This window comes from Pocillopora damicornis, chromosome 10 (genome assembly GCF_964200805.1).
Source record: "Pocillopora damicornis chromosome 10, jaPocDami1.2, whole genome shotgun sequence".
Classification (NCBI taxonomy): domain Eukaryota; kingdom Metazoa; phylum Cnidaria; class Anthozoa; order Scleractinia; family Pocilloporidae; genus Pocillopora; species Pocillopora damicornis.
The window spans coordinates 9,129,834-9,149,278 of NC_142679.1; the positions used below are offsets into that span (position 1 = coordinate 9,129,834).

Here is a 19,445-nt window from a genome sequence, read left to right on the forward strand (position 1 = left end):
TTAAACTTATTCCACACTGGCCACTCTAAAATCCGTAACCTCGTACCTTTTTCGCTCGTCCGTTGGATATGATTACATTCAATTCGCAACAGTTACCATCCAAAGCCAAATTTCGATAACTAAGCTTCGAACGTGCGTGATAGCCTGTCTACCTGAGTGGCAGACAGGGAAAATGGAGGAAACCATTCCTCGTGTTACTTATCAGTTCCAACCTCACTGGCTAATTGCCAGACAATAATGGAATTATAGAGACTGGAGATGATCATAGAATCGAGGCATATGATGGCGGTTCATTTGAGAACCAGACGGCATCGAAACTTTGAAACATAAGTCCTCACATATATATGGTAGATGATTACTGATGTGATTCACCCAACTGGGGAAAAACAATCCTGGACGTGAACAAAGGAACAAACAGGTATAAGTCGACGCTATATCTATTACCACTCCTATCTTCGTAATTCAGTAACCTTATTTCAGAAAGGAAAACACCCAGGCGGGCGAAAATGTGCAAAACAGTAAAATGAAACCAATTTACTTGATCATATTGGCTCGCCTTCAGTGAAAATCCTACTCTCCGAAAAACAGGAGAATAGGAGTGATGAAAATAGAAACAAAGCAGGAGAGGAAATGAAAACTTCTCAATGAAAGCCATCACTAATTTTGACCTCTCATTGAGGCCTGTTTTGATGAACATTACATTTTTTACCGTGAGTACGTACGCCACCAAATGACGGCCGTTTTTTTTTGGCCAGCTCACCAATATTAATTTTTTCTCTGAACACCATTTAAAATGTAACAAAAGGTCTAGGTGAGAACGGTTAAGAAGTACTCCAGCTTTGCACTTGAGACATATCTCAACGCCATAATTTTGATTATAGCGTTTGTTAGTTTATCAACAATAGGTCAAGCATATCTCAAGCCTAATTGAGTTGGCCCTATTTATTTATATAGTGGGTCACTTAAACTACAAGATAAAACATCAACAAACAGCTTGCATTGTTTTCTAGTTTTACCCTTTACTTTCATGTCACTGTATGGGTAGCCATGTACCTAATGGATAGCATCATACAGTCTTTAAAAGAGTTAAATCAAAACACTGCCAACAACAGGATCTGCCAATAAGGCCTGGATATGGCATGAAGGAAATTCTTGCCTATCCAAACAATGACCTCCATATAATTTAATGCTGGTGAAATCTGAAAGAAGCACTTTGCCCGTGTCACTCAAAGATTCTTTCGGGGTTCTGACAGTATTATGCAAAATCAATTAAATCTGGAATTCTAACTATTCAGATATGAAGATAGAGGAAAATTATCCCACCCTAATGCACTCAAGTACCTTAAGTCTGTACAAGTGCTAGATAAGTGCTAGTTTTATATATATATATAATAAGAACGAGAGCATGACTTACACAAGTTGCAAATCTTAATTATTTTCACAAATTCAGTTCATATAAAGCCATTGTTTGTAACATTAAGATTTTCACACAAACAGCAACATGACCCAAGTATTTACATACAAGGTTACTTTAATCTAGTTGGCTGAACATGTCTTAAGTTAAGCTCAGCTCTAATACTGAAATTTCATATGTTTGCATAGAATAGTATCCCATGTTCAATACTTATTACAAACATTCTTCTCTCTGACTCACTATTTACATAGAGGACTAACAAGGGAGGTTTGAAAACTTCAACAGGTTTGAAAGAGACTGGTTAATAAGGGGGGTGCTTGAATTTGCAGAGTAACAGTACCTGTGAGTTATTTGATTTTCCGTGTTAGCCTATTTGTAGAGTGAATGACCTCTCTGATCCTAATATATGAAAACTTTTACAATGCTTATCTCCTTTCAAGGATGTTGTCATTTTTTATCTTTAGATTTCGAAGGTGGTTGAAATGCATTGAAGCATATACATTCAAATAGTATGTTTTTATTCGACAATCTTGCAGTGTACATAATATCTTTGTATAGTTAAGTGTCATTATTTAGACTAATTTTGTTATCCTTCAACTTTATCCTTTAACAATATTGACTTAAGATAAACAATAATTCCTTACTTGATTACATTATCCAAAGTTTTTTTTTTAATTTTGACAACTGGTTTCAAGTCAAAGGTTGACAACCTTATAGTTTTGGTTCAAGCACAGAGCTAAATTAATTTATGGAGATAAAAGCTAATTCTAGCCCATCTTTATAATTTATATCCTATCCAAGAACCCCGAGAAGAAAATTTCAGGCTTATCAAATTCAGTCTACTCACGTAAAGTTACATGAAATATATTCGCGTGCAACGCTGTGAATTATCGTAGCCTTGTCGAAGCTGTGCATACACATAAATATAAATACATTAGATGAACAACAAATATGCAGAGAGTTGCTATGTACCACGTCCGGCCCATTGATAATGAATCGTTTACTGTCACCAGAGTATTTAATGCACCTGCAAATTTAGTTACTGTAACAGCTACTTCGAACTGTAATTGTCATGAAAGTGTGTCCAGTCGTTTCTAGAAAACAAACAAGTGAGCTAGCGATGGATCACAAGAATAATGCGGTTAGAAGGCAATAACAATAATGAAAAAGACATATCGAGGAAGGGAAAGTCTTAAGGTGCCTGACAGTCTGTTCACTTAGAAAACAAGCACAATTGAGCTGATGGCGATCTGCTTAACCGAGACCATATTTACTCGTACTCGCATGGCTCAGAAACACTCAAACTAGCTGTAGCCAGGCTTCGTCCCAGTTTCTTTCATGATTGTATGATTGCTGACCCTATATTAAAGGAATGAATCCTTTGCAGACATTGTCAGAGTGGCTTGCAAGATGGTAAGCGAAGAGCACCCTTGAATGAAAAAAATGCACCTAACATAAACCCACCCTTCCACTCTACAAATAGATTACTTACTGACCGAAGATTCAAAGACAGAAGCTGGTATATTTCCCTTGTCACCATCTGCTGTATTATTGAGATTATGGCCGTGTTGTAGTTCGCCATGTTAAAAATTAAAACATTTGTATTCCGCTGAAAAGACTTGACGCTTCCGGTTCAAATTCCTCACCCCACCCAGGTAAGGTTCAAGCACTTAACCCACTGGAGGGCCTTTTGATTTATAAATGGCTTTCTTGATTTCAAAATGCTTGTGTGTTGTTAGGAGGGGGAAAGATGTTGGAGCTCCGAATTGATCGGTGCATGACGGAAAACTGCGATTGAAGCAACAGGACGTACTTGCCCAAGTAACTCGTCTTTTGATTTTGTTGGAATGGAATTACTGTCGCATAAGCAATGACAGCAAGTCACAAACATGTGCGCGGTGACTGAAGTGAGATCACTGTGGCTGATGGAGTTGGGCAGGTGTGCAGGAGAGACAATAATAACCGTTAAAACGTGAACAGTTTATTATATCAAAATCCCCCCCTTCCGCCTTTGAAAATTCCCTTATCCGCCCCTATGAAATAGTCTCTCTCCTATTTCGGTTGTCAACCCGTTAGTCTACCAACAAACCATGACGGCTGCTAGAGAACACGTTGGCTTTTCTTCTTTCTCACGGTTTGCCAGTGGTGCTCTCTTGTCGTTCCTGTTTTATTTGGTTGAAGTAGTTTGAAAGTAGTCTACACCACAGGTCAACTAGAACTTACTAACCCTTGATAAAAGAATGTACTCATCTTTATGACTCTCACTATGACCTCGCTTGGCAAAACCTGCCTAGAGGGCTCTTGTGATTATTGACTGTCGCAGTCAAGTGAAGAACCACTACAAAATTTCATGAAGTTGTAAGTACGTTCGTAAACACCGGCAATAGAGCTTAACTTGCTCCACACGTAGCATAGTGTGGTTTTTGAAGGTTTTACCCCAGTGCAATTACTAGTTCAACCAGAAATTTTCGACTCGTTTCCTTTCAGAAAACATTTTCCTTCTCCAACGAAATAATGATAAGTTATTTTAAGATGCAAATTTCTTGTTTAACTTAAACGCTATAATTTTTTTCCGGAAAAGGAATACATAATGCTGCAATAAAAGGATGAAAGATTGTGTGTATTTAAGGTGGGGTTTAGCTTGTTGTATTATTCCACAATTACACCATTTTACCATGGGATGAGGCGAACTCGTCGAGTTGGGGTTGGGGGAACTCATAGGGGGGCGAACTTGCTATGGGGCAAAACCTCCATATAGCCGTAAAGTTTTCCTGCTCACAAGATTCTCAAGTTTCAAATTACCTACGAAAAAAACTGCTTTTAATGACAACAAAATTCTTCCTGGTAAAAAGGATTTATTGGCAGTGCTTTCTTGTGACTTCTTTTCTCTCCAAAATTCAATAATTATCAAATGCCAAACTCTTTTACGTCGTTCTGCATCAAACGAGAATTTATGTTTAGGTTTATTGTTGCTAGTCGAATGTTTGGAGGATTAGAAAGTGAGTATTCGGAGGCTGAGGGCCAAGATTTATGGATAAATTGCAGCCGATAATTACTAGCGACTCATGTTAACTCCCAAAGCATAAATAGCGATTTGTGGCTACAAGAACATCTGGGACCAGGTTGGTCGAATATTTTCAAATTTCATTTCTCAGTCGAATATTTTATGTAGTCGGATGATGATGTTTTCTCGATCATTTAAACACAGCTTTATCCATAAAAATTATAGATTCAAAGCAACAAACCCTCATTCGAATTGAAAACTTGGGGGATTTACACATTGGAAGAACTTATCTTCGGTTAATCCTTCACAATTAGAGAATCACGTTAATTAATTTGATTATTAACACAAAACAATATACCAATTAGCTTAGTGATAGCTTTAGGAAAGCTGGCTTAATTTCTAATGAATCAAAATAAAAGTTCGTTGAATGTTTAGATCAAGCTTCGACAAAAATGTATCGGAAAGGTATTATAAAAACGTTTAAATAATTTACATGTTCTAAGGAGTAGCTTTCTGTAAGACCGTTAGTAAAATATTTATTGAAATATTTATTTAGTAAAGAAACCGCACATGTACTTTCAAGGAAAGAGATTTCATCCCGATTCGATTAACTTTCTAATATTATGTCCGCAATCACTGCTTTTTTTTATCGGTCCTCAATGCAGCCAGATAAGCCAGTCATTAATAAGTTGTTGGAAAGCAAGTAAACATGGGATGTTATTCACATACACGCCGGCACATAAGTATTGTGCGGGTGGCGGTTGACTGACCGTGCAAAATCTGCCAGCTGTATGAATATTTTATCAGGCTACAACGATAGGTATTAACTGGTTTTAGTTTGTTTCCGTGATTCAGATAGCTGGTAATTGTTTTAGCAACTTATTTGTATTTATAAGCCATCAGAATTAAATTATTATGATATTATCAGTTTCAACATGACAGGTGAAAGTAAGCTTGAGGCACATGTGGCAATGGGAGGTTTTGTAAATAACAACCTGTTAGTTTCAGTTCAGGTCGCGAACATTCAAGCTTAGGAAAAAAGTAATCCAACCTTAGGAAAAATTTATACCAGCTATCTCAGTCACCATGGATGACTTAGTTCCCACTGAGGAAAATCCAGAAAACATGCCATCGGCAACTGAAGAATTACTCCAAATCATGGAGGACTTTGCAGATGTTATTGACAAATTCATGTTTGAAATTGTTACATTTCTGGCTGTTGTTGACTCCGCAATGGGACTAATAAAGGACGTATTGGGACTTTTCGGTTTCGCTGGTTGGAAGATGGCTTTCTTTCCAACATTCTCCTTCATTGTGACGACTGGAGTGTTTCTCTTCGGTGCAAAAAAGAGAAAAGGTAAAAGAGAGTCGGATGTACCCGATGGCTTAGCAGACGCCTTTGAGGCTTTAGAGGATGTAATGGAAGTTGTTGAAGATGTAGCTGAGGGGCTGGAAGAAATGGATGCTGAAGGTGGGGCAGCGGACGGGGAATTAGGCGATGTTATCGGAGATGTAGTGGGAAGTAATATTAATCTTCCGATTGGAGAAATGGGAGGGCTGCAAGAGGCTGGGGAAATTAATAACTCTGGAGAAGGACAAGGAGATACCAACACTTCCGTCAATCCCACTGAGAACAATCAAAACATGGCACGTAAGGTGATTGCGGTCGCTGTACTAGCGGCTGGTATCATCGCTAAGCTCAAGAAGAAGAAAAATGGAGACACAGAAGAAACTGTACCAGACACAAACACTTCAACCGGTGGTGAAGGAACATCTAAAGATTTGGAAAATCAGGAGGCGGGAACAAGGCAGAAATCACTACAGGGAACATCACAACAGAGCGAATGGCTGTCCGGGAAGAAACCCGCAATAACAGGTGCTTGCATTCCATTGGCGGATGACCGCAATCCGCTTGCGTCGACCACGTGTGGATTCAATGAATCGGTGATTATTGATTTAAATGTCGCCGACCGTGGAAAGAGATTTGTCGAGACGGACTGGCATAGCGCAGCGGCGAGTAGCGTTATTTCAGTGGAACGTCAGCTAAGGTGGAATAGCAGGCAGTTAGTAAGAGGAGTTGGAAAAGGTGCATCGGAGATCAAACACGGAGTTCAACAAGCTCCTTTGAGCGAGACAAGGATTCAAATAGATGAAGGTTCCTCAAATTTACAAATTAGTGAAAAACATGGCGAAACTTTTGAAAAGCAAGTGACCGAAACTCCCTTTGAAATGGCGTCTGGTGTTGTAAAAAGCACTGCCAATCTGGCTGGATCTACTGCACAAACTGTCGATAAGACAGCTCGTCAAGGAGTTGAACAAACCCGTCAGAAGTCTGGCAGTATGTTGCACATCGCAATTCGACTTGCTCGGTTAGTAGTTCGCGTTGTCAATAAAAAGAAAGGGGGATCATCGTCCACAAGCCAAAAAAGTGAAGAAAGTACTGATAAAGCTGCCTCAAGCAGCACCCTTAAAGGATCAACAGAATCTGTAGACAGCGATTCTATTTACTTTGATTGCGTTTCATCCCAGCCTCCAAGGAGCACGCGAAAGCAAGCACAGCCTTTAATTTACACCCAATACAAATATCTTATGTGTTCGTCGACACAGACTGAAGACGACAACTTTCTGCCACTTTCTCGTAGCGAACCTCAAATTTCGAACATATCCAACTCCACAGGGATATTAAGCCCGAGAAGCTCTCATTGGGATACACTGCGTAGATCGGTTGCTAGCATGCCAGATGCTGCACTTAAGGACATTAGAGACGCAGCAATCGGGGAGATGACATCCAGAGGTAATCCAAGCGAAGAGGCAAAGCTGGTAAACAACACAGGAACACTCAGGCCGGCTACGGTAAGCTCCAGAGATGAAACTTGTGAAGAAATCCCAAAAGATCCAAGAAAGACTAAGAGTCACGGAATAAAGGAGACGGTTTCTTTCCCTGAACATCTAACCAAAGATACAGTATCACCAAAAGCTGGAACGTCTGAGGAATCTGGGACTCCGGTATTCTTGCACGAGCGGGGAAGTAGACGTAGTAGTTCGCATGACTTTCCATACGGTGAAGGGCTAGATCTCGACGGTAGAGGTTATTCAAAAGTTGGAGGTTCAGGGCGTAGAGATCCAGTCGATTGGGATAGGAGCAAAGATCCAAGAGAACGCGATGCACGCGGCTATAGGGGCCTGGTTCCTTTCCATGAAAGGGATAGAGGTCAGAGCAGTCAAGATCTTGACTCGGTCCACAATTATGAGAAGACAAGATCACGCCGTGATGTTGAAATTGTCCGGGATCGCCACGGCACCCGAGACTCAAGAGTTCGAAACGTTCGTAATACCTCTTCATATGAAGGTCTGGAAGACGACTTTATAGAAAATAGAAACGATAAACACTCCAAAGAAAAGAGTTCCAAAAGACCAGACTCGTATGGTTCTCGGCGCTCGTTAGAGTACAAGTCTCGTAGCCTTCGGCGCTCAATATCTTACGAGAATCCTGATGAAGATTCTGTGTTTGAAGAAGAGGGTCGTTTTTACCATGGGGACCAGAATTCAGAAGCGACTAACCGTGGAAGAAACTTGAAGAGCCAGCCTCGTTATGTAGATTCTTTCTTTCCAGAACATGATGCTTCACACTTTCCTGAGGCTTATCAAATATCCGATTCATCAGGAAGCGTAGAGGCACATCGTAATTCAAGACGATCGCATGCATCTTTGTCAAGCGTGCGTTTTGCCGACGAAATTCCAATTGAAGGTAATAAGTATGACCGACGACCAAGAAATGGAAGTAACTGGCAAGGAAATGTGGATAGTACTGCCTCACTGCAAGAACTCAGGCGTCGTGGTCAACGTGGCTCCAGCAGAAAAATTCCTTCAAATCCGCGTTGGAACAGTGCAGTTTGTCTAACAGGTCATCAAAAAGCCAAAATATTGGCTTCATCCAAAGGACCTTACTCTAACGATAACTATATATCTGACGAAACAGGTTCGCTGAACATTCATCAAGGAAGCAAGGCGAGGGTAAATCGAGGTCCTTCATTTAACAGACTCAGTAAGGGACCCTCAACCATAAGTCGCGTACAATCAGCTAGTTATCTTGGTGACGACGAGTCTGATGTTCGAGCATGACAGCTATTGGTGTTTATCAGGGGAGTTTCGAATGCGAGATGCGCATGGGACTTTTTGTCGTTTTCACTTTACATATCTCATATGATGGGTCTTTTTTTTTCACCCTCAAATACGGTCAGCGAACCTCCGTCTTGGTTTAATTTTTATGACGCACGGATATTATCTATAGATATTTACCTCACTTATGTTGCTTCCTCGATCTTAACGAGTTTAGCTGATGATGGTGAAGTATATTCGATTTATTTATTTTATTAATTTATTTAATTATTTACAAAATTCGCTCTGAGGCAGGGGGGCATACAATAGAACCCTAGGTCCCCTGCTGGGTAAACACACGTAACCATTCCCCTGAAAAATTGAAAACTCATTCCTTGGAACCCCATTAAAAATAATAATGAAAAAGAGAAAAATATATGAGAAATTAACGAGAACAACGTGTTGCAGTATTGGCACGGCGGCACTTCGAATAAACTAACTTATAAGAACGAATGTCATCATGATTGAACTCTGAACTTAGTCTATTTTAAAAAAACCATTTTAACTTTTTTTCTGAAAAGGAACTAACTTTACCTCAGATCTTATCGTAATGGGTAATGCATTCTACAGATTAGTTATTCGGGTGAAGAAGGAATTACGGAAAAGAGATGTTTTAGCGGTTTTGTTGTTGAGAAAAAGCCCAGAAGATCCCCGACGGGAACGCCCACTACAAAATTGAGCAAAGTTATCTAAATTAATATCAATAATTCCGTAAATACACTTGTAGAGAAATAATAATTCAAGATATTCCAGCCAGCAGTTGGTAGGAAGGAGGTTAAGGTTCAAGAGTCTGTCCTTGCAAGAGAATTCAGAGTTCTTCCATATAAAACGTGCAGCTCTCCTTTGGATATTTTTTACTTATAGCATCAACGTAGGAGTTTGCGGCGCCCAAAGCTGTGAGACGTAGCACAGGTTAGGTTTATGTTTATTTGACCACAATTAATTGCTCTTTCGTTTGGTTTGGATCAAAATGTTATACAACAAAACAGAAAGTGTCGCAGATATACAATATATCTATTATTTACTCAGAAAGTTTGTATTCTTCTCAATGTCATTTTCTTAATCATCTTTATAGGAAAATTAATGTGCTGTTACTGTTGTCCGTTAACTTCTTCGAGAGATCACAGGACTCTACGTACAAACCCACTCGTCAAATAAGTCTTTTCTCTAAGCGATTTAGAGCTTGCGAATTTTACACCTATCGATTCCCTTAAGTCTCCTAAACCAGAATTTTTTTAAAAAAATTGGATTTCAGTGAAGTGTATCGGAATGTCAATCATACAGGTGGCGGACATATATCTTGCTTATAAGTCAGAACTGTTTTATTGAAGTTTCATTATTTTCCTGAAACGAGTTCTTGAAAACTATTTCAATATTACATTTGTCAAGTTAAATGTATAAGTGGATGCTGATCGACTTTTCTAATTAGAGTTCTAGTAAATAATCACCACAAGTACTTGATGTAGCGAGGGAAACACAACCAGACGAAATGATACGTTTATCTATAAAGCATTGAACACAGGCAGTCCGAAAAGCCAAGAGAGTGGAGGGCAATAGCAGTCTGCAGAAATTAGATCATAAGTTGCCATCGATTCATTCGGACGTTTTAAATTGTTACGAAATACGTTTCACTGAATATTTTCATTCTTTAACACATTGTTATATTCGCTCTTAAACAACAATGAATTTGCGAAATGATCATGGTTATCAGAGTGTGAAAGCTATGCATATTAGTTCGTAACCACGAGACGTGAAGTTTTCGCTTTCTGGCTTGCTTGTGATATTCACAATCGATCACAATGAGTGAAAAAAAGTGATCAAAAGTGATCCTTGCGCGCTTGTGTAGATTCCTAGTTTGTAGATACACGTGTCTAGATCCAATTCTATCTCAGTTTGCGTGATCAATTGAAATAAAAACACAATGGAGTCGATAAAGTCGAGGAAATGCTAGCCTAGGGGCAAAAGTAAACATGTCTTACGCTAGTTCGGTCACGTAACTTCATCACAACATCAGCCAATGAATGCATTTGAACCGTGAAGAACATGCTCAAACGGTTCAGCGGTAACGTGACAACCAGTCCACCAAGCACTTGTTTCGAGCTTTCGCTTTGATGAACTATTTCACTCAATTTTTCTCCAGAAATTCAGATTTCAGAGAGGACTGACACGTAGGTATAAACGCTTTCAAGACTCCTTATTTATATGTTGCGACATTACGTCGCTAAAAATAGTACCGAGTTAAACGATTTGATCTTAAGTTACGTGAAGATGCTTAGGATATTGGTTACTATAGATAGCTCTTTGTTTCCTGATGTCGCTATTTTGGGTATAAATTTCGCAATCAAATGTAGTTCAGGGTTGAACGTGGGTGTTCCACAAATAGATTTCTTGTTCGGCCCTAAGGCCAATAGTTTAAAATTTTAAGGGTTTGGTCATGGATGGAGAGTGTAAATTGAAAGAGAGTGTAAAGTTAAAGAATGTAAAGAAAGAGAGTGTAAACTGAAATTTATTGAGGCATAACGTAGCCTTAATCAGTGGCCATACTAGGTGCGTGATGCAAGGAAAATGATGCTTGGAATACTTAGATGACCTAGCTGCACAGAGGAAATGAAAAAAAAAAAGTAAAAAAAAAAAATTGAAACTAAAGAAGATCAAAATTCCACAAATTTATTTGACAACTTGCTTTCAAAATTAATCTGATGGAAATATTGTGTGAGAGATGACAACAGACCATTTCGGGGTCGACGGAAAAAGTGTTCTCGAGCACCATGTTTATTTCTCATCTTCTACCCTAATATTAAGCGATCTCTTGAAACAAGTTATCATTTTTTGAATAATTTCGCCTCTCATAAGCATGTGCTTATGCTTATCGCAGATGACTGTACTCATGTGGTGCGGAAATATGAAAACTTCAGTTCCGTTGTCTCTGTTAATGGTTATTACGGTATGGGACCGCACGAGCACTCGGACATTCTATTAGATTAAGGGCTTATTAACGAGCAACATAATTTCTGTGTTGTAGTCATACGGGCTCGATCAAATGTTGTCCCGTGATTAAAATCTCTGAAAGAAAAGGTACGAGATTCCTCTCGTACGACAGTAACGAGTCAATTAAGACGAGTATGCAAACAGTATAAACCAAAAGAATCTCTTAGAATTCTTCGTTATACAAAACACAAAAGCACAATCAAATAGAGAGCAGACTCAGAGTATCCATATCACTTTTGAAAGTGTCAGTGGTACTTCTGATATTACACATTATTCATGTCCTTCGCCTTTGATTCTAATCACTGGCATATATTTAATTACAACACCCTTGAGCAGGTATTTAACTGAATCAGAAGTCTTTTATGTTCTACTCTGTAAGTTGTTTCCGGTGAGGGTGTTAGGGTACAATGTATTATTAACTTGCCTCCATCAATGAGAGGATTCTTAAAAATGTTGCAGACCAATTTGCATCATTTCACTGATGGAGGCAAATAAATGAAATATGGAAGATAGAAATATTTAAGGGCAATGCAGACTAATATAAAAGAGTGCCTGCGATAGTAAACATTATGCGCATGTATGTCGCGGAAAAGTTTTCAACCGCTGTGAATAGATTACCTGAAAATCGTAATCAAGAGTACTCCTTGTTCCTGTAGTTGAATACATTAACTCGTAAAATGGTTTGGCTTCACGCGATAGAGGTTCCCAATAATGAACCAGTTAAATTACTTCTAGTAGTGTTACTAAGTCTTGCCTTATAGTAGAACGGAAAGTGCTACCTCGAAGAAAAAGGAACAAGGATTATTTCGTTACCGTCGTACTCCTCTGAAAGCTATTAACATCCCGATGTTACAATGGGTAAGTACAGGAACACATTGTTTAATGCTACTGCTAAATTCAAGAATAATTGTCTCAGAAAAAAACTCTCTTGATATGACTAAGTCAATGCAGTGAAATAGGAGTGCATTGGAAATGATAATAGATCTGTACAGGTTTCGCTCTTACGGAAAGCTAACATTTCAGTGGCGATTAAATACCCTACAGGCTCTTACCATGTTTTGTGAACAGGAGGCTAAGATTCTTAAAGGACCCCTTTACCTCCTTGTAGTGCAATGGGAAGATTTTCTGTGAAGTTTAATGGCTTTAAGAGCAATTAAGAAAATGAAGAAATAGTTCATCAAGATGTAGTGTGCCCCTGCATGGTATTTTAGTGGTATACGATGGGGTATGAGTGATCCATTTTAGTTGGGTGCAGTGAATAACCAAGGATACCTTGTAATGCAGTGATACAATGCTGTCTTATCTAAAAAAGTTTGATGCAGGGTGGTTGACTAAAGTTCTGGACAGACTAGTGCAAAACATGTTTGTATGTGAAAAAATGTAAAAGACAGTGGGAATTTGTTCCTTTCTTGCAGCGCTGTATTGAAATGCTGTGTATTGCAATATACAGGGTGTTGCAGTATAGCAAGTCTTCAGTGCATTATTTATCAATGCAATTTGGTGCTGTTTGTATCACTTTACTATAGTACTATGCAGTGCAATGTGGTTTAGTGCATTTTAATAAAGTTGCAATACAGAAAAGTGCAGTACATTGCAGTGTAGTTGCAGTGCATATGTGTTGTATTGCAATGTAGTTTAGTATGATGCAGGTATAATGCGTTGTCCATCATGATTCAGTGTAACGTAGCATATTATAGCGACGTACATTAAGTACATGTGCATTTTCTGCTATGCCTTTTGGTGCATATCGTGCAATATGATAGCATGGAAAACTGCAGCACTGTTTAGTCCAGTTATATGCAGTGTTGTACTAGAAAACCTTGCATTCAATGTTAGTGGGGACGAAAACAACAGCCACTCAATTTTAACCACAAAAGCTTTATGACATTCGAGTATTTAAAATCAATGAAATCAACATGCAAATAATGACTGTGAAATATGCAAGTAAAGTAAGGACATACAGGCTAAATAGATTGTTAAAAGCAAAGGTTTGAGTTCAACTAAAAACACGATTCCATTAATTGGGATCAGTCCACATCGATCACAGATAAAAAGGCGAACGAGAAGGCAAACAAACAAGCAGCAGAGATACAAAGCAAATAAACACATGGGAATGAGGACAAAATGAAAACATGTAGGTAACCATAGAGTGAGCCAAGAATAATTAAAATCGTAACAGACAATTGTGAAGAGAAATCAAAACATACCTAGAGAGATTGAGGATAATATAATTAGATAGGAGAAAAAGAAGGAGAATGAAATGAGAAATTGAGGGTAAGAACTAATGGAAGGATACCTTGATGACAATGAGTCATCGAACTATTAGTGCACTAGAAACCAAGATTGGAAGACAACATTTAGAGAATCCTGATAAGATTATACTGAAGGTTAACATGGACACGCAGTAAAAGGGTATTTTTAGCTCCAGTTTGATCATAATGAAGGCCTCTATGCTACAGTTACAACAATACTAAGCCTACATAAGTATGATTCAAAGCTTTGGGTATCGTCTGTGTAGAACTTTTCCATGTAAGTGTGATCGTTCATCTTGTGATACAAGAATGCACCTCCTGAAACATTTGTCGCTTTACTTCAGAAGATATCCACATTTTGCTAAATAATAAATATGTGAATCAATAGGAATTATTCAACATCATGCTATTTTTAAAGTCATTCCGATTAGAGAGAATACAAATTAACTACAAATGCTTAAGTGTTAAACCGAGAAAACGTGTTATTACCAGACAAAAGACTGAGAGTCAGTAGGACATCGTCAAGTGATGGTGCTACATTAGCAAGAGAAAGTTCAAGCGTAAAAGACAAATGCCCTGAGGATCAAACGTACGATACCTTACATTGTTAGCACGATTTTTCGAACCCTCAAGTTGATGATCCATTATTTTTTAAGGTTTTTATGTAAGAATAGCTGACGAGTCATCGAAGCCAAAGGGAATTGAATTATTGTTCACTTACTTTCACATGAACCCATGTAAGGTTTGTTGAAGCAAAAGAAACATCACGGTTGAAAATAAGAAAAAGATATATGGGAGATTCTATTGACCATTAAACAAGAATTATTTACATTTCACCTTAAATTTCGTTTGAATCGAAGTTGGAATAATTAACCTTCGTTGTGAAGCATTCACGCTTCAAGAGACAAATTCTATACTGAAGATAAAATTATCTCTACACCTGTTAGCATGTATTTAATGAAATTTTATCGAACCATTATAAACTAATGAGCTAAAACAGTAGCTGAATGTGAACTCAGTTAGCAAACAACGTTTAAATGATTTATCAGTTTTCTGCTTATGTCACGTTCGCCATTTAAAATTCAGCACTTGGTCCTCAGAAGAGTATGTAAAATTTTCAAATTATGAGTGGTTTAGTTACCTGAATACGGCAATTTAGTGAAATTCGGATCGTGAAACACCTGTTCCACAACAAAACCTTCCACAGTGGAAAATAACAAGCTTGGAGATTGATGTGGACAGACGAAATGCAAATGGCGGGGAAGGGGTTTCTTCTCTCTTTTTTTCTTTCAATTTGATTTAATTTATTTTGATCTTTATCTCGTCATTTCGCCCCGTGATTCATTTCCTGTTCATCTAGTTACTAAGGATGTAAATAATGAGCCAAACAATACCTACCTACCGTTGTTTATTTAGTGGGTTAAAAATTGGCTCGTTTACCTAACCTGCGTGGTGATGGGCGCTGAGGATCAGGAAATGCTTCTTAATGTAGGTTCGAAAATGTCGTCGTGGAAGGAAAATGTTGTCGTTTCTATGAGTCACATTTTAAGCCATAACTAACTATTTTATTTGCGAGTGCAGCCATAATCCGTTTAAAGGTAAGAGCAGAAATTAATGAACCCCTTTACTGATTATAACAAAATCTCAACTTTATTTCGTAACTGTACGTGCCGGTTCAAAGAGTAAACTGAACACTTGAGTGAACTTAGCCATTAAAGGTTAACAATTGGAGAACCATGTGCAGTTTTTAATGACATCGGATGTCTGCTCCTTTTATTTTCATCCGGGTGTTGACGCAATTTAACATAGAGAACCGACTGCGTGGGTTGTTTTGGTGTGCCGACCGGTTAATACCTCCGGGAGAACACTAATACCCCATCACATTTAACGCTTAGAAAGGTAAGAAGAGTGCTGTAATTTTTGTTTCATGATGGAATTTTCCTCTCAGTTATATAACTTTTCTTGTTTCCTGCATGTATTCTCATTTTTTCACGTATGCATGATTCACCGTTCGTGCAGCAGCCCACTCGTTCCTCTAATGGATTTCACTTTGCACATTGTAGTGTGTACCGTTCAATACTCACTTTAGATTCCTCTCGTAGTTTTAAAGCCACAACTATAAAACCCATTGTCAAGTGTATTATTTCGCGAAAGGAGTTGTTAGAAAGTTGTATACTAATTTTGCAGGTGTAGTTAAAACCACTTTCCAGGATTCTTTAAATCTATTAATTTAAGGCACGGCTATCTTGGTACCAAAATGATTTTAATTTAAAGATTCGGAGTTGAAAGGAAAGAAATTTTTAAGATAGTGTGAGTAAACCAAACTTTGTTTGCAAAGAAACAGGGTGAAGAGGAACTGGGACCCAGATGAGCTCTGGAATGTAAACACCGTCTAGTTACTCGTTGAACCGCTGGCAACGACTACAATAACTACAACTGATTTCATTCAGACTTTCCAGCGAAAATTTAAGTCTATTTTTCGCTTTTACGATAAATCTTTTCCTTCCTCCGGGTCAAAGTAGATGATAATCTTAGGATTGAAGCCTCATGGTAAATTAAATGGCCCCCTCCGTTAATTTGAGCCCACGCAACTAGCACATGTCAATGTCTTATTGTTAGCAAAATTGAATTATTTCGCGACACTTTTTTTTTTTTAGTTTTTTAATTGTTTTAAGGTGTAAAGTGGGAGAAATGAGTGAGAAGTCTGAGTGATTTATCAGAATTTTTCTTTTGTAACAATTGTACTTCTTCGCGATAGTTATCCCAGATTGTTCATATCCCGCCAAAGAAGATGAAGGAACTATGAAGGTCTATTAAGCAAGAAAACTATGGGGAGATTTAAATTTGTTTAATACACATCGTATCAAAATCATCGTATTTGTTGAGTCTTCAAGGGCTTTTTTACATGTTTCTTAGAGATCGCCGTCAGCTTCAATCACGTTTCACAATCGATACCTCTTAAATACTTGTACTGATCGTTCATGTAAAAGTGTGAATGAAACATTCTGTCCTCTTAAAGCTTTTCTTCAGTTTTTTCCTTCGATGTAGAATGTATGAAACAGTCCGAAGCAGTATTTATCTCTTAGTAGTTGGACAACTGTCCCTTAACGACGAAGAATGGATGCATTTCAGTATATGTTAAATCTTGAATATAACCATGTTTATTTCATGTCATACTACAAAGCATCTTCCCAGCAGGAACCAGCCCTGTTCTTCTCTCTTAACCCTCCACCACAAAGATGTGCGTAGTTTGGCTTTCTGAAATTTTTGAGTCAAAATGAGTTAGAAAAGCGATCATGGGTCCTCCAACAAGACGAAAAATACTGACAACGTGACTTTTAAGACTGAGAAGGACTCGTCGCTACGAAATATACATAATATAACTACAAGGTTTACGTTTTCCGACTGTATCGTCTTGATACTTGACTGAGGAGTGAAATTGACTGTTTAAAGACTTTCCATTAAAATAGTGATTTCGGTGACTATTGGCTCATTGAATTCCCCTGTTTATGCCAATAGTGTGCTCTATATGTACAATTATTCACCACATAATTCTTAGTTCGTTAAATAAGGCTTCTTTATGGAGCAGACAGTAGGACAACGTCGCGGCCATGAGGTCGACTAAACATAGAGTATAAATTGTCTATTGAACATTCAAACAAATAAAAATTTAAGTCAAATGTTGACGTTTGTCATCTGAGGTCCGTTGAGTCGATTTAAAAAACTCCTACATTAGTGGGTGTATTTTCTTTATGTGAGAAGACCGATGATCTGAACGACTAAAGGACCTGCCACACAAGGGACATACGTAAGGTTTTTCGCCAGTGTGTCTTCGGTAGTGGCGCTTTAGTTCGTCCGATCTGCGGAAACACCACCCACAATCCTCCCACGGGCACAGGAAGGGCTTCTCGCCGGTATGAATTCTCTTGTGTGTTCCAAGATGCGAGCTCTTTGTGTAACGTTTTTTACAACCGGGAAAATCGCAGTGAAAGGCATGGCTTAATTCCAGTTCGCTCTCAGAGCATGTGGGAAAGGATTGGTGTGTATCGAAACTAAAGACGTTGGACTCCGCACATGATGCAGTCGTCGTAGTTGCTGGGTTTTGAAGAGTAGCTTGCGGCCACTCTAGCTTCAGATCGCAAGAAGGCGCTTGTACTGTTTGTAGGCCATTACACACGTTGGCCGTTGACTCTGGAAAGCGACAGTCTCTCTTCATCCCCTCTTCGAACTTTGGTTGATGGAGGTTTACATGTGGCTGCAATTCTGAAGGTGTGTCTTGAGAGGTGGAACACAGGTAACTATCCATTTCTTTAAGTGTCTGACGGAAAGAAAAGCCGTTTAAAAATGATTATACAGCTGCCATGCTTGATCAGTTGAACTTCGATAGACGATTAATTAAGTATAGACTCTTACATAACATCGAATTCAAGAACAAGGTTACCGGAATACCGCCATCCTCTGTCTAGGAAGGGGCAGAAATTCGGCACATTAGTATAATAAACATAGAGCTCAGTTTAAGCGTACACTGGGACCCCTGTAGGCTGTGACAATTGCTCCTCTAATTGCCGAATTCGCGTGCACGGCCCACGGGCTCTCGTAAATCTTTACCAGCTTGGGGAAATTTCGAATCATCATGCAGTTAAGATTAATGGCTACAAAAAAATCCGTGTTGTTACACTTTCGATCAGTCCAGAATGGACTCTGAAACTACAGGATTTTATTTACCGGATATACTTCCTTTGGCAATTTTGGAGTCATTTACAAGCATGACTAAAACGAGGAAATAATGAACAGAGTGAACAGTGTCGGACGAGTTCTGTTCCGGCGTGAAAGCTCTTTCTTGAATTATAATTCATTTACAACAAGCGTATATTGAATAAAGAGCGACACTGGCTCGTTATTCAATCAGCGCATCTAACAATACCATATAAATCGCTTCTGAAAGATCGCAACTGACCTGTTGTAGTTCATCCTCTGTGTTTGGAATGAGCAACGAATAGATCCCCGCCGTCAACGGATTTCCCTCGCCTTGGTAGGAGTTCGGGTAGGTGATACTCTCCGTCACTCGCACCAAATCGTCGAAATTCGCATAAGCCATAGGGATACGCATTAAGACTCTCTTCTCTGTATAACAGCAGTTCCAACTATAAAATGATATAAGTTTAGCAAACTCCACAGACTGTTTCGCAGTGAAAATGAATGATGTCCTTTCTTCCTGATCGCGTGTAAGTATTTAAGATTTAGACGTGTGTTTGCGTGGATCCGTACGGCTTAAGAGTCAGGTGCCGATTCTGCGCTAATCTGCTCCGAGTTTTCTTATGCAAAGTCGGATGCTCCGTTATTCAATTCTAAAATAAACTTTCCCCCAGGCTACAGTTGAGAGCAGTCACGCTGCACAGATCACGATCAACTTATCAGCGATGCGTATCGTAACTCAAATGAGGATGGTTCTCAGCCCGCATATGCCTTGAAGTTACTTTAAGTTGGAAACAGTTATCAATTCTGTGTCAAGAATATAATGGGGTTTCATTTTGAGTAGGAAGTTAATCGTTTGATATAAAAGAAGACTCTCGAATTATTAACGACTCGCTTCAGCAGTCGTTTTGTAACGCCGAATGCTCCAGAAGGT

General features: G+C 38.7%; 2 protein-coding genes across 3 annotated transcripts; one reads left to right on the plus strand and one right to left on the minus strand.

Moving 5' to 3' along the window:
• The first annotated feature begins 241 nt into the window (after nt 1–241).
• Nucleotides 242–13,150, plus strand: LOC149038810 (uncharacterized). Of its 2 annotated transcripts, none has more exons than XR_016180519.1 (3): nt 242–418; nt 12,326–12,422; nt 12,980–13,150. XR_016180519.1 is itself a non-coding variant. In XM_089185207.1 (3 exons), the coding sequence occupies exon 1, from the start codon at nt 5,505–5,507 to the stop codon at nt 8,538–8,540; it is 3,036 nt and encodes a 1,011-aa protein (XP_089041333.1). In that variant the 5' UTR covers nt 4,935–5,504; the 3' UTR covers nt 8,541–10,748; nt 12,326–12,422; nt 12,980–13,150. The 2 variants fall into 2 exon arrangements, 1 of the variants encoding a protein (XP_089041333.1); XM_089185207.1 differs by lacking the exon at nt 242–418 and adding an exon at nt 4,935–10,748.
• A 3,499-nt stretch (nt 13,151–16,649) lies between these two features.
• LOC113682152 (uncharacterized) lies at nt 16,650–19,420 on the minus strand. Its single transcript, XM_027199308.2, has 2 exons — nt 18,774–19,420; nt 16,650–18,134 (listed from the first exon to the last, which is right to left on the minus strand). Exons 1-2 carry the CDS (start codon nt 18,924–18,926, stop codon nt 17,544–17,546), a joined length of 744 nt encoding a protein of 247 aa, XP_027055109.1. The 5' UTR covers nt 18,927–19,420; the 3' UTR covers nt 16,650–17,543.
• Nucleotides 19,421–19,445: the final 25 nt, after the last annotated feature.